We start from the raw sequence: 26,404 nt of genomic DNA, 5'->3' as shown, positions 1-26,404 counted from the left end.
CGTGCATGCAACTGCATTCATATTAATTTTTACCGTGGTTGGCCCTATCTCCCTCCACCGATTTCACTGGTTTACGTCAATGCTTTTAGGTGTAGTTACAATAGATATAGATATGTAACCCACTCTGTAAAACATGGTTGCCAGCAAAATGCTAGCGTTGCGTGTGTTTTGTTTCCACGTGTAATGCAGGCACGGCCATTGATTCCACTGCAGACCGACTTTGCTCTGGATGGCATATCAGTATTGACCTGCTATATGTTACCGCAGAACCAACGGAATGAGACTGTCACAATTGAAGGTACGTTTCCCCATCACTTCAATGGCACTCAGACACTACTACCTGTGCAGGTATCCCTAGTTGTGCACCTTGGCCCGGGCTTGGCCATCTTGTGACAAGTGGCACGCGAGTAGGAGTGGAATAGGACGTCTGCGACGGTTACGTCATTGGCTGAAGTGGCTTTTCGTGTGGCCTCGCTGCTCGCGCTGGCCACCCACCTGGTTTTTTTGGGCTTCCTTTCCTTTGAAGTTTTCAGGTTTTTGTTGTTGGCAATCTCATCAGTAGTACAGATGTGATGAAACACATGAGAGCAGGCTTTACACGGCTTCAACGTTGAAATCTTATGCTGATATTTGGCACAGCAGCGGGGAGAAGGCGGCTGATCGCAGCAGCATTGGCACAGAAGCACCTCTCCATTTACGGTGAGGACAACAATGAAGATTACGATAAACCCCGTCTGGACCACCTTAGGATGATGCTGCGAAAAATCAAGCGGCGAAAAGCAGCTATGAAAAACAAAAGTGACAATGTGGAGAAGCACCTTGCGCGTGTTAACCTGATCGTCAGCACATTGCTCGTCATTCAGGTAGCTCTGAGTGCAAGTCAGACAACTGTTCTTGCAGACGTTGACAGACGCATCGTCGGCATCCTCTCCCTGATCTCAATGACTGTTGGATGTGCACTGGGCTGTGTGGTGAAGTTTGCGAGCACCCAGCGAAGTGTGTTGCAGAAAAACTTCGTTATCTGTTCCTATGTACATGCCAACCTTCGTAATTTGGTGGCCGTTGTGATGTGTGAAAGTTTTGGTCTTAATCGGTACCACAGTAACTGTGTTATCGGCTTGCAGCTCTCTTCTCAGAACTGTACCTTCTTCGTAGAGATGTAAAACTCCATGATCTTGATGTCGGTCATCAAGGGGTGGGGCGTCATGGTTTGGTGGTGGTGGTGGTGGTGCATGATGAGCGTCATCATCCTCATCATCCGTATCCGGAAAAACTATCAATGGCCAGTTGCCTCCATCCCCATTTCCTTGATCCATGTCGATCGCGCTATCTGGCGAGTTTGCACCATCCTCTACGATCTCAACAATCAGGTCATCACCTTCGGCTGCCGCCATGTCTATTATATCACAGTCCAGCAGATACACACACATGTACACACACACACACACACACACACACACACACACACACACACACACACACACACACACACACACACACACACACACACACACACACACACACCACACACACACCACACACACACACACACACACACACACACACACACACACACACACACACACACACACACACACACACACACACACACACACACACACACACACACACACACACACACACACACACACACACACACACACACACACACACACACACACACACACACACACACACACACACACACACACACACACACACACACACACACACACACACACACACACACACACACACACACACACACACACACACACACACACACACACACACACACACACACACACACACACACACACACACACACACACACACACACACACACACACACACACACACACACACACACACACACACACACACACACACACACACACACACACACACACACACACACACACACACACACACACACACACACACACACACACACACACACACACACACACACACACACACACACACACACACACACACACACACACACACACACACACACACACACACACACACACACACACACACACACACACACACACACACACACACACACACACACACACACACACACACACACACACACACACACACACACACACACACACACACACACACACCTTGACCTTTGACCTTTGACGCCCATCGCCGGAGGCGATGATAGCAATGCTACGGCAGAAGCCATAGCAACTTGTGCTGGGATTACACCATTCAACAGCTTGCAAGGCTGAAGAATTGACCGTCACTATTCAGCCTGGTCTACACCATACAGCTATTTGGAGTGACATTTTCTGGCCAGTGAATCCCTTTTTTGGTCTTTTTCATTTTTCATTTTTTTTTTTTTCCCGCACACACATCACACCACATACTCCGGCATGCACTGGCTGTTGGTAACCACCCAGGAGAATGAAAGAAAAGCCAGGACACACACACACACACACACACACACACACACACACACACACACACACACACACACACACACACACACACACACACACACACACACACACACACACACACACACACACACACACACACACACACACACACACACACACACACACACACACACACACACACACACACACACACACACACACACACACACACACACACACACACACACACACACACACACACACACACACACACACACACACACACACACACACACACACACACACACACACACACACACACACACACACACACACACACACACACACACACACACACACACACACACACACACACACACACACACACACACACACACACACACACACACACACACACACACACACACACACACACACACACACACACACACACACACACACACACACACACACACACACACACACACACACACACACACACACACACACACACACACACACACACACACACACACACACACACACACACACACACACACACACACACACACACACACACACACACACACACACACACACACACACACACACACACACACACACACACACACACACACACACACACACACACACACACACACACACACACACACACACACACACACACACACACACACACACACACACACACACACACACACACACACACACACACACACACACACACACACACACACACACACACACACACACACACACACACACACACACACACACACACACACACACACACACACACACACACACACACACACACACACACACACACACACACACACACACACACACACACACACACACACACACACACACACACACACACACACACACACACACACACACACACACACACACACACACACACACACACACACACACACACACACACACACACACACACACACACACACAGATGTATGAGTAATCGTTCAGCCTGCGGCGGTGGTTGTAGATTTTACCCTCGGCATTGCTTTCAGGAGACTGGATCGAATTTTTGATCTGGCTTTGGACTTGATCCGTGACTTTGTATTGGACTTGACCTTTTCAAACAGGCGTCGTCCTGTGAACTGGAGAGTCTCTGCGAGTTGCTTCCGTGAACGTATGTGAAACTGGTGCGGGCAATTCGAGCAAGGGTATGTGAGGTAATCCGCTGCACATCCTGTGCAACACTTGTCTGACTGCAGATTGAGGGGTGCAGTGGGTGTGTTGGAAATGCTGGCTGCAGCAACAGCTGGCTGCTTTTTCTTTTTCTTCTTACCAGCAGTGGCAGAGAGATGTCCATGTGATACTGGAACAGCTGTAGACTGCGAGAGGCTGACCATAGCGGATGTAGACACAAATGCTGCTGATAGAGACCGAGATGGTGTGAACGGAGCGGCTGTAGATTGCTCAAACATGCTGCAAGTTGTAACCTGCAGGCACGGTGACCAGGTGACTGGAGTACGCACGAGCACGTGACCACTTGTCCAGCCATGTTCGATTGGGAATAAGGGCCGAACGCTACATCGCAGCCTTTTCGGACCAAACCCAGTCGATTCAGCATCCAGAAGACTACAACATATGGGCCAATCGCGTTCATCCGTGCATTTATAAGAACGACATGGCGCTTTTAGTGAGATTTTGCATGCAAATCCCCATCTAGTAGGGCGCAGTCACCCAGTTTCGGTGGAAGTGCGCGAGTTCGATTGGGAATAAAGAAGGAAGGGAGCGTCTCAGCTTCCTCGGACCAAGACCATTCGACTCAGCACCCCGAAGATTACAACTGGTGAAAATTTGATTTTAGGCTTAACTTCCCCTTTAAACAAAACCTTCATTGTCTGCTCTCCGGTCTGCCAGCATCAATGCGTGATGTGCTGTTGGGGACCAAAAAATGAATAGCAAAGTTAGACCAGTCGAATCACCCAGGGTACTTCAATATGCTAAATCTGCTCCTTGACCTGTATATCCATGGTGTGTGTGTGTGTGTGTGTGTGTGTGTGTGTGTGTGTGTGTGTGTGTATTTGCATTGGTGCATGTGTGCATGTGTGTGTATATGTGCATGTGTGTACGTGTGTTGGTGTGTGTAACGTCATGTATGTGTATGTGCGTGCATGTGTGCATGTGTGCATTGTCATCGTGCAGACGAGGGCATTGAAGATGGTGAGATTGGCGACGAGGATACGTTGGGTGACATGATGATGAGTGGAGATGGCGGCCTGGCAGCAATGCACAAGGAGCCTGGTCACGCACGCCGAAGCATGATCAGTTTTGGGCATGATGTCAGTAGCGAGGTACGTCAAGTAACCTCGCATGACCATACCATCCTTCAACGGTCCTTTCCTTGATGGATGTATACATCATGTATTATACTTTATAGGACTTACCCTGAATGACACAGCCTTACCTGTCTTAGTCAAACAAGCATTGCTCACAGCAGACTACCTTTCAGCCATTTTCTCGAAACGGTATAGGGGGATTCCAGTCGCCCTATCATTTTTCTTTGTCTCCTTCTGTAGAAGGTCTATGAGAGGAGTAGGTTATGCCCCCCCCCCCCCCCCAATGCCTTGTAAGTTGTCATGGGAATGGGGCAGTTGTCTTAGCTTCAACATCATGCTGACTGGAACTACGCATAATTTGATGTTGCACGGAGTGAATTCAGAGCGGTGTGTTTTCGTTCGACTGTTCAACACTGATAAGACATGTGTGTAACTGGTGTGGGGTATCTTTGAAAATCCTATTACTCGATGTACTATTACAGTCAAATCGTACTAAAATGAAGATCATGTAGTAAAGAGGGGTTTACGAAAATGAATATGACCCTGGTATCAGTACAGATGATCTTTTCTTTATGTGCCAACAATAATTATATCCAATGTGTGCTATGCCATGTTCAGGTGAAACCACCATCGCTTATGCCCAGGGAGGCACGGACTCGCCTGGGTCGTCCTGAGGCAGAGATGCTGAAGCGTACTTCATCCATTGGGAATGCCCTGGTACGTTATACACTCCACAGTGTACACTGCACTGTCTTTCAGTGGAGTTTACATGGTTGTACATGTACATGTAGGAGCAAGCATGATTATGCCTAGGCTTCACAGCCCAGTAGTAAATCGATTAGTGTGCCGAGTCATGAACAAGTCAGAGCATGAGGGTGCGCAGTAAGAACCTAGTGTAACTGCAAAATACAGTCACCTTCGTTAATAACGACTGTGGATATAACGACAATTCGCAAATAGCGATAGATGATTTCCATGCTCAGAACAAAGTCCCATCCAATTGTAATACATATAATGAGAAATGAGACTTTGGGTATAAGGACACTTTGCAAATAAGGACACTTTTCTGATGCCCCGCCGAGTGTCGTTATACGCGAAGTTGACTGTACTTGGTCGGACTATGATAGCCATGCAGCTTACACTTTTTTACAGCTAACACATACTGTATAAGCAGAAAATTTCATCGGTCAATAATTTCGTCCACCTCCAAAGAAAGGGAGTTCGTCCGGTTGTAAATTTCGTACGTGGATCGTAAGAGTGTATTGAAAAGCTGGACAAATCGATATTAGTCCGGCATTTAATTTAGTCCAAAAGCTCCTTGGACGAAAAAGACGAAATTAAATTCCAGACGAATATTTCTGCTTGTACAGTACACTACTGCCATAAACACTGCTAAGCAAGAGCAGCACTTGTACGCAACGACGTCTGGTACGGTTATGACTGTTACGGACGTGAGTCCCCCGAACATCTGTGGTTACATACCTACAGTTAGGGGTGTGCGGATTATTCCCGCAATATTTTGCGAATATTTTGGGAATACTATCGTTAAGATTTTTTTTGGAATTTTAGGGGAATTCTATCGATTTTTGCCTGATCCATTTTAACCTCCCGGAAGGATTTTTGGGGAATTCTGTCAATGATTTTGACCTGCCAGAGAATGAGCACGCATCCCTGGATGGACGTACATGTGCATCTGATGAACAGTACTCGCCTGGACAACAGCGCTTTAGCCTCCACGCACGCGCATGCAGCCTGAGTACAGCTGTAGCTGTGTAGATCTGTAGCGGATCCTGCATACAGCAATAGTGTAAATCAGTGACCGCGTGCCTGAACGTCCATTTTGCATACTAAAGCGCATGCGCAAGGCACGGTTCGTGCTGGTTTGTTGGATAGATTTGGGAAATTCTGGAGAATTATTTTGATGTTTCTGGAGAATAACAGTATAATTATATAGAAGTACCCATTGCAGCAAGTACCGGCACGACAGAGTAAACAGCCATCAATAAGTTCAATTGTATAATTATATCACTGGCATAAGCTGTACTATTGAGTATTGTGGAAACACGTTGTGATAATATTGTCTGAATGTAGTTTTTATGCCACCAAAGAGCCCTGGAAATTACTTAGTCGACACTGCGTACACGTAAATAAGCTCGTCTAGAATGTTGAACAAAGTATTATCAACTTCTAATTCCTTGCCAACGATCTCAAAGAATTTGATTGCATTTTCCTTTCTACATGAATCCGTACAGCAGCATTTTCTTTGTATTTTCAAGATCTTGAGGGGTCATTCGGCATCCTCCTTGGTGAAATGGGGGGGGGGGGGGGGGGGGGGGATGTTCAGGTGTACCCCATGGCTAACAAGAAGATCTTGTATGTTGAATCCTTTGTCTACCATAATGGAATCGCCATGCTCTAATAAACTGATTATGCCGCCCTGTTCTGTGATGGCATGATCCGACCCAGATCCTTTGATTACTTTTGAAACAAACGTCACATGGCCATGCGGTGCAATGCCGATAAGGCATTTTACCGTGTTGTGGTACTTGTACGCCGACCGTGTTGCACTTTGCCGTGCCAACGATGATGGAATGTTTATGAAAAATTCAGTGCAGTCAATCACGACGCGAGTTGTTGCATACCACTACTTGAATGCAGGTGGCATCAATTTGTCTATTCTTCTCCTTGAAAGCCAAGATGGAAGTTGGTGAAACTTGTGGTACATCAAATTGACCCAGGTTGTCACAATGCGCAAGGCAGTGGAAGGGTGGACTTTAAACTGGTCGGCGAGGTCAACTTATTTCAGGCCAAGACGAAGACGGACGAGGACGAGAAGGAACTGCTCCATCAGCTCTAGCTTTGGTTTGCTGCCTGGCTTGCTGCCATGTTGCACCGCGTCATCAGGTGCCGTCCGCGAACCCATTCACGTTCGCATCACCTTTGCAGAATCGTGCAGAAAGTTGAAACATACCATGAACATCAGGAAAGATGAAACGCCTGTGTAGAAAGACAATAATTTCTCGGGTTATTTTTTACTCTGTGGATAGAGAACATATTGGTCTCTCTGCAGCATTTAATTTGGCCTCGATGTCCTCAGTGGCCAAGCAACGACTCATTTGAAGACCCCGTTCCCACTCTTGAGCAAATCCGTTTCTGCTCTCAGCATTTCAACACATTCACAGTGCTGGTGTTCAACTAGTACTACTTCTGGGGAGTCATCTGCAGAAGGGGCAACGTCAGTGGCAGTTACAGCCGGAGTGATGACACTGGAGCCACCTTGAGCTGATGGCTTTAGCTTCTTTGCTGAGGGCAACGCATGTCTTTCTGCTTGTGGCTTGCGCTTAGTCACTTCAGGCCGAAAAGCGAAAATCGTAGGCATAGCACACGGCTGTTCTAGCGTGGCCATTTATCACAATGGCAACCAAAATTCAGGATCCGCGAAAAACTTGCTACGTCACAAATCTCTATGGAAACTCGAGAGCACGCGACGCGTCGAGGAACCTTTTCAGTCATTTTTGTACTTGTTGAGCTTTTGTAGCCGTGTGACTGATTTTTAGTAGATTATTTGATCGAGAGAAATTCCAATTCTTCAGAATGTTTTCCTTCATGTATTCTGTCTAGACACCTTCTGGCTACATTTATACCTATGGACAAGTGTGGACAACCAACCCTAGCGGGTCCGCCGGCCTGGGCTCCGGAGGATAACCTAAATTACGAACAACAACGATTCAAAAGATCAGTAACAACGATTCAGTTATTGAAATTTTAGGTATATTTACGCTTACCTTTCTACTTCTCAAGCGTTCTTCTCTTCGGCTGGAGAATCATACGGTTATAGTGAGGCAATGCCGTGGTCAGATACTGCGTGACCAGAACGCGGAGTCGATCGACATCACGGTTCATGTTCTCCAGGGACGAGCGGAGCTGTTTGAATTTCCCGTGAATACTTTCTCCACCTTGCTCATCGAGGAGGCCAAGGGAGATGCCGAATCTTCGCATGCAGGGAATTGTGTGACGCTCAAGCAAGTGTAACTTGGGCGTGATGGACTTCCCAAGACGTTCTGCAATGTCATGCCTCACCATTGCCATGAACTCGGAAATCTGCTTCTCCAAGGATGCTAGGTCATCATCATCATCTGCTACTTGGCATTTGGAGAATACTGCTCGACAACTAGCATACGCTGCAAACAGCTTGCTGTAGCGTGACTGCAGCTCCTGAGCCTCCTGGAGTATGCTGGTCTCGTCCGGCGACGGAGAGTCTGACAGATATGACTGGACCGTTGCTACTGGAGCAGAGGTGAGCTCCGCAATAACCGTCTGCTGCAGTGCCCTGTGGACGTGGTTGCCAATAAAGGCACCAGAGTGGTATGCCTGCCGCTCGATGCGATGCTTGATGAGTACTGTCTCGAAGCAGGACACACAGGGACCACTCTCCACACAAGCAGTTGATAACGACTGTTGCAGAGTAGCAATCTCTTCCTGGAGTTTCTGTGCTGACTCTTTCAGCTGCGCCCAGTGAGACTGTACTGCTGCAACTGCATCGATTGCAGCCTGGTCCCTCCTCTTCTTTGCTGGACGACCACCCTGCACTAACTTCCCTCCCATCTCACATGAGGTACAAGGGCCAATTTCAGGGTGCTTTAGCCATTGGTGGGCAACCCTTGGCCTCGATGTTGCACTGGATGCAGCTACTGCACTGTAATCACTGGAGGCTGCAACTGCACTGCCACTGGGTTCACTGGGCGTCGATGACGAGCCCGTTGCCACAGTAGAAACACCACTCGCACTGAACTTTTTAAGTGTAGTTCTACACGATGCACAGAAAAGTGTCGGATGAATTTCAGAGTCATCCAAACATATGTCTGTGCTGTAGCAACGAGCTATGTCCACAGCATAGTCCTTCACAAGGTACACTGACGCTACTCCACCAGAATGCCTGCGATGGAGCTTTCCTGCACACAAACGGCACAGCTGGGCAAGGTTCTTCACGTGCTCCTCCATCCTGATCAGCTGATGCATCAAAAAAATACACAACACGAGGACGGTTGGAAGCAAAAAACTGTTCATGGTATCAAGCTGATTCTTCTCAACAAGCAGCACAAAAGCCTTACCTTCACGAGAAAACTTCTCGATACCGAGGCAAAAATCCAGAAACAAGGCTGAGTCACGTCAAAGCGCTCTATAGCCAAAGTGAAAGCTGCTGTCACAAAATATCCAGGGCTGATCAAAAAGACGAGAGAGACGCGCAAAAAAGCAAAGGACAGATCCAGCTCTTGATCGCGGCAAGGACATAACCTTACCTGGCGAACCTGATCGATTTTACCGATTCCCGGTTTGAGTTGGTACGGTTATCTCTTGGAATTTGGCCGGCTATCTGACATTTCGCGCACAGCTGACTCCCACGAGCGTCTTCATCTTCACCAAAAATTCAAATCTCAACGGAAAATCAGCTGGCCTTGACTGGCCGTTTTTTCGCCCACTTGAACAGCCATGAGCAGTCAGCAGAATCATTCACGCGTCTGTTGTGACTTCTTCTGCTCAGACGGTAGCTCGTGTGCTCCTGCGTAATATGCCTCATCCGCGAAGTGCCGAGATCACACTTTTGTGTGCTTCATGATGATGAAAGCGGCCCCTGCATCCATACGGATGTTGGCGATCCAACGTTTTCTCAAGTCTTTGTCGTCAGGAAAACTATGGAACGCGACTGCGTCGTCTCCATGTTTTCTGCTTTTTTAAACACACTGGGGGGCACAGCAGTGATGAGGCATGCTGTTCACGACGACACAGGCTTGTACAGGATACAGATCCACGCAGAACTGCAGCACGCTGTCAAAACATGAACAACCTATCAAAATAAAATCAAACCACTTTAGCTTCTTCTCCAACTCCAGTCATGTCAAGGACACACATTAGGTTTGAAAATGATGTCATCGTGAAACTCACAAAAGGTCTACCGTAGAATCCCGCGGATAAGCCCACCCGCGTATAAGCCCATGCCCGCGCATAAGCCCAGGGAAAGTTCGACCATCACAAGGCTTCCTCGTACAAGCCCATGGGCCTAAGTCGTACCAAGAGTCCATAAATTATGGACTCTTGGTCCTACCATGTACATGTAGGTAGTACATGTAGATTTTTGTTTGCTTGTTTTTGTACACTTCAACACAATCATCGGTTGTTTTTGTTTGCACAGTGGCATCCACCAATGTACTTCTCACTTCCTTGGTACTTTTCTATAGCACAATGTTGGTGTCAGCGTATAAGCCCATGTCCGCGTATAAGCCCATGTTCTTGTATAAGCCCACCGAAATGTCCTTGTGAAACAGATAAGCCCATGGGCTTATCCGCGGGATTCTACGGTATTCTTGTTACGGTTTCCTTTTTGGAGAAATGAACTTCAGAAATATAATAATTATTGGAAGAGCAGTCCATAGCATAGGGGATCGCCAAAAAATTCTAAAAAAACTCAAACTTTGACCCATTTATGGCCAATAGCTAGAAGTCCATCTTTTTTTAATGAATGGACTGCAGTGGGTTCCATCTTCTGCTCATACAGTGGTCAATACCCTGTGGGCATGGCTTCTGTACATGCCTGTATGTGCTCATGCACCATACGTATAGTGCAGCCCAGGGATGCTGTACTTACTAGTATTAATTTGTTGTTTTTCTGCTTCTGTGCCCGTATGGACCTTGGTGCAGCAATTCAAGTATGACCCAGATGTAAGTACTCTTGGTCTTGCCTTGGACCAGTAACGCTGTTCGTTATCTGTATGCACCTCAATATGTATCTCTGTCTCTGTTGCACTGCACCTCACATTTATTCTTTACTCGTAACTCAGCACAGACGCAGTCCATGCAGTCAAGTAAAGCTAATTTTGTAACCGATCGTAAAATCCGTATGTAGCAAACCTTGTTGGGCTAGTAGGTCAGGTTACTGTAATTTCACAAATTTTCGCTGTACTTTTATTTTCGGTTCTTTCGGTGCATCTGTTTCGTACCTAAAGTTTCAATACACCGAACAAACACTAACACACATAATTCAATAGGGAACTGCTTCTCTGTACCTTACATTTCTGTTCACCTAACCTGGCCCGTTTTGCCCTCATAGCGGAAATATTGAGCACCGAAAATTTCTGAAATTGGAGTACTCCCAGAAAGTACAGTGTGTGGATACGAGTAGCTCGGGATGTGTTTCCGTAATAGCATCACTTTGCTTCATATGCTGTGTAGGTATAGAGACCAAGCTCTATGCCTGTGGCAATACTCGAAACCTTCATGTAAGGCGATGTGTCATCTCTAAGTTATGCCTGTGTATGTTCTCTTGATGCTGTCTCTGCAGCCCATCTACGACAATCTACCCAATCTGCCGAAGAAAAGCCGACATCGACGTAGCTTTGTGGATGAGTTTGATGAAAATGAAGAAGACAGGCTGCGTGAAATGATAGCACAGAGCACAAAGAAGAAGGGCAAGAAGGAGAAGAAGTCGAAAAAGAACAAAGACAAAGACAAGGTCAGCTTATTGAACCAAAACTGAATGGGATGATAAGGGCAATCTTTCAGGTAGAAAATGCACACACATTCCGACTCCGACTTCGACATGCCCATCGCGGAAGCTATGTTAGACATAGTGACTTGTGATGGGGTTACCCCATCCAACAGCTTGCAAGGCTGATGAATTGACCGCCACTAATTTTAGCCTGGTATCCACCACACAGCTGATTGAAGTGACTTTTTCTGGCCAGTGAATTCCTATTTTTCCTTTTTCCATTTTTTCATTTTTTTCTTTTTCGACACACACACCACACCACATACTCCGGCATACACTGGCTGTTGGTAACCACCCAGGAGAATGAAAGAAGAGCTAGAGAATGAGAAAGAGAAGAAAGATGAGTGCGACCATAATCGTCGGGAATTGAACCCGCAACCTCTCGATTGGAAATCGACTGCAATACCACTGCACCATATGGGACACACAAGAACACACACACATACATACACATCAGCATACAACACATATCTCATGATGATGCAAGATGATTAAGTGCAAAGCACATAGTACTCGTATGTTGTGGGAACACCAGGCTTAATATGATGGTGCATGTATTACTTTGAGATTGTACAGATGCAGATCCATATGCCTGTGCAATGACACTCGCGTGAACCCGGGCACGGTAGCAGAGTACTGTAATTTCACAAATTTTCGGTGTACTTTTATTTTCGGTACTTTCGGTGCATCTGTTTCATACCTAAAATTGCAATACACCGAACAACTACTATCACACATAATCCAATGGGGAACTGCTTCTCTGTACCTAAAATTTCTGTTCACCTAACCTGGCCTTTTGCCCTCATACCGAAAATTTCTGAAATTACAGTATTTAGCAGATTTCACTGTGTTTGCTTGAGGTAGTAAATTTGTTGGTACGTTTGCCTATTGAAGTGACCTCTAGTGCTATGTGTGTTTCTTCAAATCCTTCAACAGGTCAACAAGGACAATTCCAAGACTGATCTTGGAAGTGAAGTATCACCTGGAGCAACCCTGTCATCCAGTAATGCGAACACACCCCAGCAAGCACGTACAGCGGCAGGTCAGAGTGTGACATCATCAGATGGTAAAGTGTCGACCAGCAGTGACCAGGTGGCTACATCGCCATTCCAGTCTACGCCGGAGAGGCGGCAATCCGAACGCTCAGATGCTCTGTCACCCGCCTTGGCCACGCTGGCTTTAGATGGTGAACCCAGACGCACGCCTACGCCCTCTGGTCTCCAACGACAACAGGATAGTAATAGTCAACTCCAGCAACAGCAGCAGCAGCAGTCTCACCCAGTGTTTATCACTGATCCAGACCATAACGCGCGACGGCCGTTTGTATTGCCTAAGCCAGCCTCTGCTGCCGAGTCCATTCCTGCTTTGCCGCCAAAATCATCCACCGGCAGCGGAAGTAACGGCAGTAGTCGACTCACTGGTCCAACTGCAGACGCTCTTCCAGCTGTCACACCTACTACATCCTTCTCATCTACCTCATCATCTCCAGCCAACCCGTCCAGTCTGGATTGGAGAGCGAATGCAGCAACAGCAGCAGCCACAGCGACATCAGTGGCAAGCGCACCGCAAGCTGGAAGGGGAGCATCAAGTCTGAACGTCGTGACAAATTCCGGCAGACGGCCTAGCACCACCAGCGAAGGCTCGGTATCCCCTGAGCCGCCACCACCACCCCGCTCTTCATCTTACAACAGGTAAGGCACCGGTGTGAGAATCCTCCGCATTCTTGCACACTTTTTACGTCGGTCTAACCAAAAACAAACTGTGTTACTTTGTTGCTAGTCTCTCTAATGCTGTACATGAACTATATCTGTGATATTGAAGCATCTTGCACTGATGACACATGCTGCAACAGTACAAGGACATTTGTGATTAGAACTAATTAGAACTGATCAATAGTGATTATACATGCCCTGTCCACCGGCATCAGAAGCAGCTGGTGCTTGGTGTTGCCCTGAATATTAATAGTATTATCAACTCAAGAAGGGCCTGTGCACTGCGGTTACTGCTGTACAGTATTCCATCTGCACCGTCTTTGTTGACGTGCACTGGGAGTACAGTATTCCATCTGCACTGTCTTTGTTGACGTGCACTGGGAGTATAGTTCACTGATCTTGTGCCTGTCCATTACCGATGCCATTGTCTTGTTGTGCAGGGTACAAATGCTCAAGTCACCGGAACAAACACAGTAAGTGCACTGTAGCAAATTGCTCTCCGTCGCAGTGCAGTTGTGGTGTTCTGAAGCTCAGCTTCCCAGTTATGTTATGAGAAGTGGTTAGTGCACACAATGCTACTACCTAGCTTCGTGAAAGTTTAGTAATTCAGAAATGCCCTTTCTGTGTTCATTGCAGACGTCCCGATGAGCGCAAGCATACCACGGTTGGTCCGACAGTGTCCTTCTCGCATAACCATACCTCGAGGACGTCTCCGGTAACACGCACCCGTGCGAACACCGTGGACTCCGTGGGACATCAAGCGCATGCGCATGGAGTGGAAAGCAACAGCCATCATGGCCAGGAAAGTGTGGGCGACGACAGGCGGGGTGAGCAGTTCAACGATGCTCGGTCCATGCTTGCCAATATGATGAAGTCATCAGCAGGTCCTGGCCACTCAGCTCTGCAGAGGAGCGGCAGTGGTGAGGCTGTACCTGCTTCCAATACTAGTATTGGATATAGTTCGGCATCAGTTTCCACGTCAACCACGCTATCAACTAGCTCCAGTGCTCCGCACCCAGCGGCATCGCAGCAGATACATGGCGCACAAGTGCCCACATCTGCAAGTGTTTCGGCAAAGCCACCCGTTGCAAAGAAGCCAGCCGTTTCTCCAAAGACGTTTCGCAGTCCGCAGAAGCCTGCTCCTCCACCGCCTTCTGCACTTAATTCAGGTGTTACATCAACGGATTCGGTATCGTCTGCATCCGGGTCGCAATACCAGCCAAGTAGCAGGCCGGTAACAACGGTAACTGCACCAGCTAGTCGCTATAGCCCGCATGGTCAGCACTCTCCACCTTCAGATCAGCAGTACAGTCCACAGAAAACCATTTCACCTGTAAGTCCACACCGACTGCCCGTATCTCGCAGTTTCGAACAGGATATGCGTGGCCCGGCCAATCGACCCATGTCTGCAGAGCCATCTCTGCATCACGCGGGCTATACCAGGCCGCCGGTAGCACCAAAGCCTCCATCGCACTCTCACCAGCCGTCAGCCGTAACCGGTATGTCCAACTTCCGACTTCCGTCCACTGAGCATCTTACGGAGCCAGGCCAGCGGCACTCCATCTCCACAGTGCAAGGTGATGCAAGACGCATGCTGGGTCAACATGGCGCGCTCCCCGGCTCTGTGGCACCACCAGCAGCACCGATGTTCGTAGCCAAGTCTGGTGGCAACCATCCACGGCCAAGAGCACCTTCTGCAGTAAGTGATCAGCCTCAGGGCATGTACATGTACATACACTGATTGTTTCACGGTGAAGTTTGACTTCAGGTGCGGGGTAACGCAGGCGTAAGCCTGAGGAACTGGATCTCCTTTTGGTTGGTCAGTTCGGATGGGATTGATGCAGTGGTTATCTTTTATCAGGACCAGTGTCTGTGATCAAAACGGCACGGTGTAGGATGTCTGTCCTGCAGCCCGTACACAATTGCAGAAGTCGTATACGGCTTGCCACTCTTCACTAGGTGTTTAGGTTTGCCACTAGTATTGTTCAAGTAATAAACATAGAAGGGGAAGCTAAGCGAGTATTGTTGCTTGTGTTATCTGATCACAGTTCATTGTTGGAATCAGGATCACGTTGTTATGCTCCACTTCATTGTAGAATGCTTTGCAGTCGTGAAAAGCAATTGCCGTACTCTTTCTGATCTTAGTGCCCATGACAATGATTGTATTGTCTGGTTCTATTGTTTTGTGTTTCTTTGCAGGAGCCAACGTTTGACCGGTCCTACCACAATAGCTCCTCTTCCGCAACCAGCAGTGCGCCGACTAATGGCTACATGCCCGGTTCTACACGCGCCAGTGTGCGCAGTACTGCAGGCAGCAAGCCAAGCAGCGGCAGCAGTGGCTTTCTTCAACACAGCAGTCTGTCGAGCAATGGGGGCAGCCACAGCAGCACCAGTGTGTTTGGTTCTGTTAGTGATAGCCCAGGGCAAAGGATCGATGCGGCCAATCTAACACCGACTGTAGTAAGTGTGGGAGCTAGAAAGCCTGTCCAGTTGTGATAGTTTAAAATCATTTCTTTTCACGAGTGTGACAGTGATAGAGTCCTGCATGCACATTCCAACCCTATGTCAATGCTTCTCGGACTGGCGTCACTGGTACGACCATGACTGTACCAGTTTTTTAACCAATTTCGGTGCTCATGGAATGTCCGGTGTGTAATTAAGCATGTAGAAGTAATAATTGAGCTAACCGTGTAGGCTTGTACACTCCTCGCTAGAGTCTCTCCCGCCTCAGCTGTTCTTTTTGTCCAGTGAAGACTGTTGTTCTAGCGGTATGTCTGCTGCTAGCGAAATGTGTAGCTGAACAAGCAGATGTGATGCAGCATAGAGCCAGAAGTACATCCTCCCATGATAGTATGATGATACTGAAATTGGGCATAGGGAAATGATTGGCCCTGTAGCGGACCTGGTGCAGCACCACCCCTGCTGGCTGCGGGCTTGCTCCTTTGAAGAAGTGATCATCGCCCTTTTAGCTGATAATGGACAAAGACAATATCACTCTGTGTTTTGACTGTTGTGTTGATGCTTGATTTTTGCAACCGTGGCTCCATTTGTTTGCCAACTGCAGATGTATGTGGTGTTGCGCAAGCGCACAACCCTGGGGTTCAAGGTCACCGGTGGGCACGGCTCTGGGGGAAACCCCTACCTTCCCAAGGATCCGGTAAGTTGCCATGTTAGGCTATTCCCTAAAGGTACATGATTGTATTACCAAGAGTAAATGAGCCGCTCCAAGCGAAAAGGGGTCTAACAGAGTCAGAGGTCGATTTCGAGTTATGTGCATCACTAGATGCAGGATTCTTGCAGAAATCTTTTGCAGAAAACCGGAGCAAAACATACGAAGTATTAACCCTTTGTGGACGGACTGTACGAGTTTCGATCTAATAAGATCGAAACTTCGTAACTTCGTAACTCCATCGTTTCTTGAGCAAATTCCACAATCGAAGGGTCTACGTGGTAGCGGGAACTCCAAGCTGTCCAATGCAACAATCGCCGAAGAGTTACAATGTTGGACGCCAGAGATATCGCACGCCGTATTCTTACCTCGGCAAATTCAAATTTTTGATCGATCATTTCGCCATTTTGGGGGAAAATCCCTTTTCGTGTGCTCTTTGAGCGACTGAGCACATGATAATGACGTAGCCGGCTGAAGTTTGAATCGTCTCAAACAGATTTGAGCGTTCTGCGATGATGGAGAGTGGAATGGCGTTGATGGGACGAATTTGCTTGCATATCAGGCTTGGAGACGACTTTGCTGTGTTACCGCGTCTGATTTGTGGCGGCTGGATAATGGAGATTGGTACCCTGACGTAGCTCTCGCCAAGAGCTTTCCAATGAGCCCTTGATTGTGAAAATCAAGTGAAGGACACCAAAGTTATGACATGGAAAAGTTGAAAATTGTACTGACATTTTGTAATTCTGGTGCATACTGTGCTAGTAATCCGTCCATAAAGGGTTAACTGAGTTACGGTAGGTTTTGTGAAGGTCACTTTTAAGAATTTTACGGTCGAAAACAACAGCCGGACGAGGGTGTAACATTGTGCTTCCTGGTGACTCCAGACAACTTGCTTGTTGAAAAATGTGGCGTACAGTTGGAATAGCAACTGCCTGTGATTATAAGTAAGGCCAAAGGAATGAAGTGCACAGCAAGGGAAGTTACAAATCGATAAAAAAAGAAGCAAAGAGCGTCAGCAGCAGCAGCATTGCTGGACAGGAGTCGGAATTTACGGTTGAAGCTCAGTTGATGGTACCGGCGGGCACAACTCATCTTGGAATTCTGGTGGAACTGTCAACATGTTGGCGGACGCTCGTGAAGAGGTATTGCTGGCGCTCCTCTGTGATGCCACGGGGAGGCAATGTCCTTGGCAGAACAGCGTTCCTGATGGCTTCCACAGACGTCCGGAGCAGATCAACTCTCCTCTCCTCACCATCCACTCTGTCCCGGCACGTACACAATACCAGGCTCTTCTTTCCGCACAGTGACATGATGGACCTTGGAGACTCCAGGCACTGGCTTGAAGAATTGGACAAAACACTTGTCCCACTCACGCCACTGCATGCCAGAATTTGGTATAAGCCGCGCTTTGTTGCAATGTGCACTTGCATCAACAACACCTGCCAAACTGCTGCATCGTGTACACATCACTGCAGCGATACTTTTTTTTTAACAAACCGAAGCAGCCATCCACTAAACATCAGACAGACTAAAATAAAATAATAGCCAGCACAAGCGAAAAGGGACCTTATCCGTTTTTTGGGCATTTTGAGTTAGCAACGGATTCTTGTAGCCAGAGAACGTATGAATCAGATAAAAAAACCGAATGAAAATCCATCAACATAATATTATTATAGCAAAGTTTCGGACGTTTAAATCAACACTGTTTTCACCAAAACATCGCACATATTCACGAATAATCTTTACATAAATTGCAATAATTTGGCCATAGAAGCCTTACAGAAGCCTTCGAGTCACCAGCGGAAGGGCTGGAGGATACAGTATACACACGCTACTTGGCAGTTGGCATAAGTTTCACTGTGATGGAATTTATAGTGCCAAGCGTGACGTCTGATGGGCCATCACGTCCTTCCGTACCACGCAGGCACGCCGCATTTTAGATCTAACAACAGGAATAATAGAATGTTCTGAGGCATGTAGCTTTGACACAGCACCAGACTCTAGCAATTATCAGGCTCAAAACGTGTGTTGCACTACGCAAGTTTGTCATTCCTCCGGCACAGGCGGACACAGCTCATCCTTGTAAGGGTCTGACACAAACGGCCGGATATCCTTGAACAGGTACTTCTGGCGTTCTTGTGACCGACCTGCTGGGGGCAACACTTGGGGAAGGCCTGCCGCACTCACCTACTCAGGTGTGGTCTTCAACAGCTGCACCTTGATTTTCATCCCATCCACAAGCTCCATCACTGCCACTGCTCCAGGTTCGTCGGATGAGAACCGGAAATGATGCTGCTGGCTGATGTTGGGGACTTTTTTGAAGAGCCGGGCGAGGTACGTATCCCACTCAAACCAGGTCACATTGCCAGGGATCCGTCGATGGATGTTGGAGGTAGTGCTGGAGTCAATCACATCTGCTAACTGCTGCATGCTGAACACGTCAGAGCGACGGTATTTCCTCTTAACCAAGCCAAACATACCGTCGACTAGGAATCTGGTATGGCCGGTTATCATAAACGACAATGTTATACTTCTGTGCAAACTGACAATGCAACGCCATGCAAGGTAAGCTATAGCAGACTTATTTTTGTTTTGTCCAGCGCAATTATCTGCATGTAGGTCGCAGTCATACTCATCAGCAACAGAAGTGGAAAAATAGTCGTGCAACAAAGAAATTACAGTGTTCGGATTGTGGCTCTTCTTGCCGTCAGGACCGATGGTTTCTGCCTCGTCAATAATGTAGTTTACCTGTTGGCCAACGCCTTCATTACATACACCAAACAAGTGGACTTTCCGAGGCACTTTGAAGTAAAGTGGTCCTACCTGTCTGGCCGTATACGGCAAGCTGACGCTCTGAGCAAAGTCAAACGTGTAGTGGGACTTTGTTAACGGCGGGCGATCAGCAGGAGACATAGCTGAAACTTGCTGAATCTCAGCAGCAGTATCTGTGGTTCTCTGCTGGTAGCTCTCTCTCCCTCTGGACCCTATGAATATGGTCAGTCAGCTGAGTGCATGCGGTCGTCTTCTGCTCCTCACTCCCAGCCGCCATCACGTTGCGCCGCAAGTCCTCGCACACAGGGCAAACATCCATGCGAGCCGTCATGAACTTAATATGCGGCAATGTCTGGTGCCAGATGGAGCGGAACGTCGACAAGGATACATACTTCTTACCCTCCTTGTGGCAGCAGTCGCAGACGTCTCCATGCACGGACTTGTACGTTTGCGACGCTGGAAGGAAGATAGGTGGTGTGTCGTCTCTGCCACGGAGTGGCGCAGGATGTGGAATTCCAAACACTTCCGCGTACCCAGTGATGTACTCCACGCAGTTCTTCACAACAGCAAGCTCCAGGGCATTGTGTGGCCGTTTGCCTGTGTTGCCGTGCACTAGTGGCACAAGCCCATTCTCTTCCAGGTGGCTTCTGTACCGTCTCAGCCTCTGGCCAGACAGTGCGTACACGTGACGGAACGCACCCACACAAACAGTCAGTCCTTTGAATGTGTAGGTAAAACGCTCCCTCTTGCGCTTCTCTCCACTCTCAAAAACTGTTTCAGGATGACTCAAAGCTCAAGAAGGCCCAGGACCACCAGCTCACTCTCGTGCGACTCCATTTCTCTCATGTTCAGGGTCGACGTCTCGATTTTTTGAACATCCACAGTTCTCTTTTTGACGAACAGTGTCATCCTCCTCTGTCGGCGCGACGGTCGCTGCACAAGCTGCTGCGGAGCTAGCCTGCGGAGGTTTGGGCTCTGCCTTTCGGATATACAGCTCTGCTGCTGCGTCGACATCCACTCGCTGCTCAAGAAAGTGTTCACCATCGTCATCGTCATCGCCATCATCGTCGCCGTCGTCAGATTGAACCGAAACGTCACTGGCGTCCGACTCCTCTTCCTCACCAAAAACTTCAGCCTCGTCCTCTTCCAGGAGAGATTTCAGCACTTCGTTCACGGTGAAACATTTACGATGGCTCATAGTGAACAGCTACGCCGACCCAAGGACTTAGCAGAAAGCGAAGACGGCAAGACAACTGCGCTGAAACTGTAAAAGCAACGTTTTGTCTTTCCGCTCGCGTGTGCGATTTTATTCAGCGGAGGTGTCACGGTCGATCGATTTTGATCGCCGATCGGTGGTACGTGGGTCGATTTAGCCAGGGGAGCTGTAAGATACTGGCTCTCCAATAGAAAGAATGACTGAGCTCCAAAGAATCGCGTATCGCCAAAAACGAACAGTTTCAAGTTCGATCCGAACGTGACAGCTGAGAATCAGCTGATTCACTTCAAGTTCGGTTTTCTCAAAATCACGTGCAGCAGGATAAGGTGCCTTTTCGCTTGCGCCGGTTCTGGTATGCCCAGCAATCATAAACGCAAATTCATACGCTCGTGCAAGCCAAGAATACACCTCCATGGTAGGTAAGCGAGCACAGTTGTGTTCTTGTTTTGCCCTCCACAATTATCGGCGTGGAGGATGCAAGCCTTTTCACCATAACCATGTTGGCTAAAGAAATGATGCAGCAATGACACAACTATGTTCGGACCGTGGCTCTGCTTCTGTTTGCTCCAATCATGTCCGACTCATCCAGCAGGTAGTTCACCTGCAGCGGTACAGCTTCGTTCATTACACCGAACACTTGCACCTTGCTGGGATTCTTAAAATAAAGCGGGCCAACTTGGCGTGCCTCCTGCTGCAAACAGACATTCTGAGCGAAATTAAACGTATAGTGCACTTTCGTCAGTGGCTGGGAGCAAGGGGGACAGGGACGAGGAATGATGCTTGCATCAAATCCGTCCAGCTCACCTGCAGCAGCAACAGTAGCAGCACGATAATGGTCTCGCACCTTCTGTGCATAGTGGACATGTTCCGTCAGCTGCTGACATGCCAGTACTTTGTCTGCCTCGGTCATGGATGTGACAACCTTGCGACGCAGATTTTCGCATGTGTCGCAGACGTCTGTTCTTGGGGTCATAAACTGCAGGTGAGGGACGCACTGCTTCCACACTCAACAGAATGATGACTTCCCGAGAGCACGGTAATCAATGCTGGCGCACGCAGCAACGTAGTCCTTGTGGACGCAGGTGAATGTCTGCGAAGCTGGAAGGAACACTGGCGGCACACCAGCACGGCCATGAAGTGGTGCGGGATGGGGAATGCCGTACATGGCAGCATGCGCCTTGATGAACGTAGCGGCATTCTCCACCTCCTCAAAGTTGAAAAGAGTTTCAGAGCTTATATAATAAGCTCTGAAACTCCAAACATTGCGGTGGTCGATCAGATCCTTGTCAAAGTCCAGTCCATATTGCACACAATCATTCATCCCGCATGTTGAAAAACAAAAGGAAACAATAGAAAATACAAGAGTGAACCTACGTGGAGTAGAGCATAACCTTCAAGCACTCTGCCCTCCAGTGTCTGTTTAGTGTATCGGAAATTTCACAACAGAATATAAATTGCGCACTTCGATTTTCTGTGTTCGAATTGCCCTTTGGGTCTGTAGTAGAACGAATTTACGTGAGCAATACAGAAAATTTATGTTTATCCGTACTGTCCGGAGCATAAGCCGCACTGGAATAGAAGCCGAGCACCTATTTTTTGTCACGAAATACAGAAATCTACCCTGTATTTCACGGTTCATTTGACCATCATAGCATACATGTAAGTAGCTCTGACATTTTTAGGTGAGTTACGAGTGTTCAAAGTGTGCCTTATACTCTGGAAAATATGGTGAGTGCAATGAACAGGATGAGGTGCGGCAAAACCGCAGGCACAGCCGGGGAGAGGGGTGAACAACCTTGACAAAGTGAAAAGCAACTCTCAAATTGCCCATGACAAACTGAAAAAAAATTCTTCTTTACAGTGACCAATATTATCAAGGATGACAATCTAGCGGATGCATGAGGCAATGGTGACGTCGGCTGAAACTCGATCTATGAAATGGCGGCACTATAATGTTTGAGTGATGTGTGTGTATGTGTTTGTACGTGTGTGCCGGTGCATGTGCGTGTCTTTGTGTTTGTGGCCGATTTTAACTCACTCTCTATTTTGTTCTATCTCTACATACAGGGTGTATTTGTCAGTGAAGTACTGGACCGTAGTACGTGTGTCAGTGGAGAAGTCAAGGAAGGAGATAAGCTATTGGCAGTAAGTTGTTGGGCCAGAGCCTAGCCTATTGCATTGGCCATTGCCGGTCCTTTTGTTGTCAGTGCTGTCAAATGTTAATGGTACTGGTATTACTGCAAGTATAATTGATGTATCCACTGATCCAGGCACCTCCATATTATGTCATTTGTAAGATTGTCATCCAAGTATATGTAGAGATCTGTTATAGCGTTGGTGTTTGAAGAAATGTGATGTGATCACTATAGACGATTATTACTACATGCGCGATTGGACAGGGTAGTAAGTGATAACTTTACGACTTAGTCATGATGACATACACAAACAGACGTGCATCATACATGTAAATACTATACCGAGACTTGGTAAGGTACGAAATAGCAACAACCTGCATCTAGTCTATGACCTGGTAGTGCACAGCATTTACACAATCTCAGTTTCCCAAAGCTTCCTGTAGGTACATATACCATTATTACTATAAACGATCCATAATGTATGCAATTGAGTGGTTTTGAAGTGAGAATTTGATCACAATAGGCGATATATTGCTACAGCATAGCCGATTGCTCTTATAATAGGTGTAGTTTGAGTGGAAAAGATAATTTTGCTTTTGAATTTTGAAGCTGATATCATAAACCGGTATGATTATTACTATAACCGCCAACCCTATAGTCGATCTCTACCTGTACAGTCATGTACATTACTTTTTTGTTTGAAGGAAAGCGGTGCAACCAAAGCCTGACCAGTCAACTGGCTGCCATGTCTTAGGTCTCGATATGTGTTCTGAATGCTATCTGTCTCTATAACTCATTATCTGACCCGGCCATTGCTTGATGACCTAGTGTGCAGTGCATTTTCACACAGAGTTGGGGTGTGTTCTGACACCCTACTGATTTGAAGTCCTTGGTTCACAACTATAAGTATGTTCTAATTTCAGAAATTTTCGGTGCTCAATATTTTCGGTATGAGGGCAACAGGCCAGGTTAGGTGAACAGAAATTTTCGGTACAGAGAAAAAGTTCCCTATTGGGTTATGTGTGTTAGCATTTGTTCGGTGTATTGAAATTTCGGTATGAAACAGATGCACCAAAAGTACCGAAAATAAAAGTACACCGAGAATTTGTGAAACTACAGTAGTTAATTTGTTGTTGTGTCCTGTTTGTTCAGTTGGATAACATTCCTCTGGAGAATTTGACACACCGCGATGCAGTCAATGTACTGCGCCAAGCCGCCGGTCTAATACGCGTCAAGCTCTTGCGCTATGTGCCGTCGGACGAAGCCGGTACGCTCTTCTAGCCGTGCATGCAGTGCGGCACTCATGCCACAACACAGCAGCATGCAGTGCTCAGCGGTGTGCTGTGGGCGTCCTTGTTGGACGTTGTTCGGTAGTGGCTGAGGAGTCAGGACAGCCACTGGAGAGATGGCAGTTTATGTACATAGCCGGTTCTTGGCCATTGCTGACTATCGGGCCCCGGCTGATAATCTATTCAATCAGCAACGGCTGTTGGCTGGCACACAATTCGCAACTCACCAGTGCCTACTAACTGTATATTGCACTAGAAAACAACTGATGTAAAGCTGATCGGAGCGGCTGCAATACTCAACGCGCAGCCAAACAATAGTTCCCTCTCGCTTCTAGGTGCCTCGACCTAAATTCAACTGTCCTATAAGCCCCATCTCATGTTAAAGTCTCTCTATACTAGCAAGTAATATTAAGTTCCGGTAATCCGCTGTATGATCCTCGGCAGCAGGAAGCAATACGGACCACAAAACCCACCCTGCTGTTTCTCTCCCGGTGATCCCTGAATCAACATTGTCCCCCGTCCCCAGCTTCTCGTGCCAACCCTTGAGATAAGGCGTGTGCATGTCTTTGAAAAAAATAATCTGCGCTAGTAATCACAGTTCACCTGCCGTCCATTAGCTGCTTGGCTGTGACTGCCGGCGTTTTGGCCAGTAGGTCCGACCTGGATGCGAACTCGATGTTGTGGGTTATTTTGCTGTCCTGTCCCGTCTCCTGAGTGTGTGTGTGGTCCCGTCCAGTATCGTATGCCTGTGTTTTGTGCACTGCAATCGCATTGAGTGTCATGCTGAAGAAGTCTGCGTTTTTGCTCTGGTTTAGGAAAAAAGGATTTTCATTTTCTTGCCTCATTGAACACAGTCAACACTCTACCATACTGTACAGCTTTCTATCATCAATGTATTCTAAAGTGACTAAGAACTTCTCATCAGTTTGCTATTACCGGTATGTTATGTTTGTTCTTGACAGCAAACTACAGTGTTACGTGTACATGTGTGCTGAGCGGCCAACTCATGCCTCATGCAGTCATGTTGTTGTTGATTTTTATTATTTTTACTTCGCAAGGCCAAACGGGCAATGGTGCCCAATTCTATGGAAGCGAATTTCAAAGGGGAGAGCGGGAGGGAGGGAGGGAGGGAGGGAGGGAGGGAGGGAGGGAGGGAGGGAGGGAGGAGAGAGAGAGAGAGAGAGAGAGAGAGAGAGAGAGAGAGAGAGAGAGAGAGAGAGAGAGAGAGAGAGAGAGCAAGATGGAGGGATGGAGGGGGAGGGGGAGGGAGGGAGGGAGAGATAGAGAGAGAGGGAGGGAGCGAGCGAGCGCGAGAAAGGGGGAGAGAGATAGCGAGACACAGAGAGGGAAGCAGTGAGGTTAGGGGCATCGGAGGGTGCGTTTTTGAAGCGTCAACAGAGGGAACACAAAGAGTTCATAGGTGCACAAGCACGCAGAGAAGAGTAAACTGATGTGGTGCGTGGACGGGCAAAGTCAGACAGAGCATTCATTGCAAGGTGTAGGGGATGGAGGCAAGCTTGCTGGGTAGCCTTGATCTCCCTTACACTCCTTGGCTTGGGAGTGCGTTCCAGGCCAAGGCTGCCTGAAAGGCCAGGCGAGATCTGCCGGCTTTTGACTGTGCCGAGGGGCAGTGAGGCCCCTGGAAACCTGGTGCTGGGTGGTGCTAACAGTTACCAGCTGATGGTGAGAGTAGGTCCAGGCTGGAGGACACTGCTGGCTTTCCCATTGACACAGCACCACACCAGGACGAGCCGCTTCTGGGCGTAACACTCGCGAACTCTGTACAGTGACATGCGTTCGAGCAGAGGCTGGGCAGTGGGCAGAGGTGTGAGC

General features: G+C 47.8%; 1 protein-coding gene across 1 annotated transcript in view; it reads left to right on the top strand.

Moving 5' to 3' along the window:
• Positions 1-25,537, top strand: part of LOC135828952 (erbin-like) — a 59,445-nt gene extending 33,908 nt beyond the window's left edge. Inside the window, exons 14-25 of the mRNA XM_065341388.1 lie at positions 190-298; positions 4,602-4,750; positions 5,354-5,452; positions 11,432-11,452; positions 12,072-12,242; positions 13,215-13,969; positions 14,431-14,463; positions 14,627-15,689; positions 16,190-16,450; positions 17,055-17,147; positions 23,215-23,292; positions 24,435-25,537. Of these exons, the coding sequence (XP_065197460.1) occupies positions 190-298; positions 4,602-4,750; positions 5,354-5,452; positions 11,432-11,452; positions 12,072-12,242; positions 13,215-13,969; positions 14,431-14,463; positions 14,627-15,689; positions 16,190-16,450; positions 17,055-17,147; positions 23,215-23,292; positions 24,435-24,563 (2,961 nt within the window). The 3' untranslated portion in view covers positions 24,564-25,537. The remainder of the gene's footprint in view (positions 1-189; positions 299-4,601; positions 4,751-5,353; positions 5,453-11,431; positions 11,453-12,071; positions 12,243-13,214; positions 13,970-14,430; positions 14,464-14,626; positions 15,690-16,189; positions 16,451-17,054; positions 17,148-23,214; positions 23,293-24,434) is intronic.
• Positions 25,538-26,404: the final 867 nt, after the last annotated feature.

The sequence above is a fragment of the Sycon ciliatum genome, chromosome 1, assembly GCF_964019385.1.
Source record: "Sycon ciliatum chromosome 1, ocSycCili1.1, whole genome shotgun sequence".
NCBI classification, from domain to species: domain Eukaryota; kingdom Metazoa; phylum Porifera; class Calcarea; order Leucosolenida; family Sycettidae; genus Sycon; species Sycon ciliatum.
Note: the sequence above shows the minus strand (reverse complement) of the source record. Positions and strands in the feature narration are given on the sequence as shown.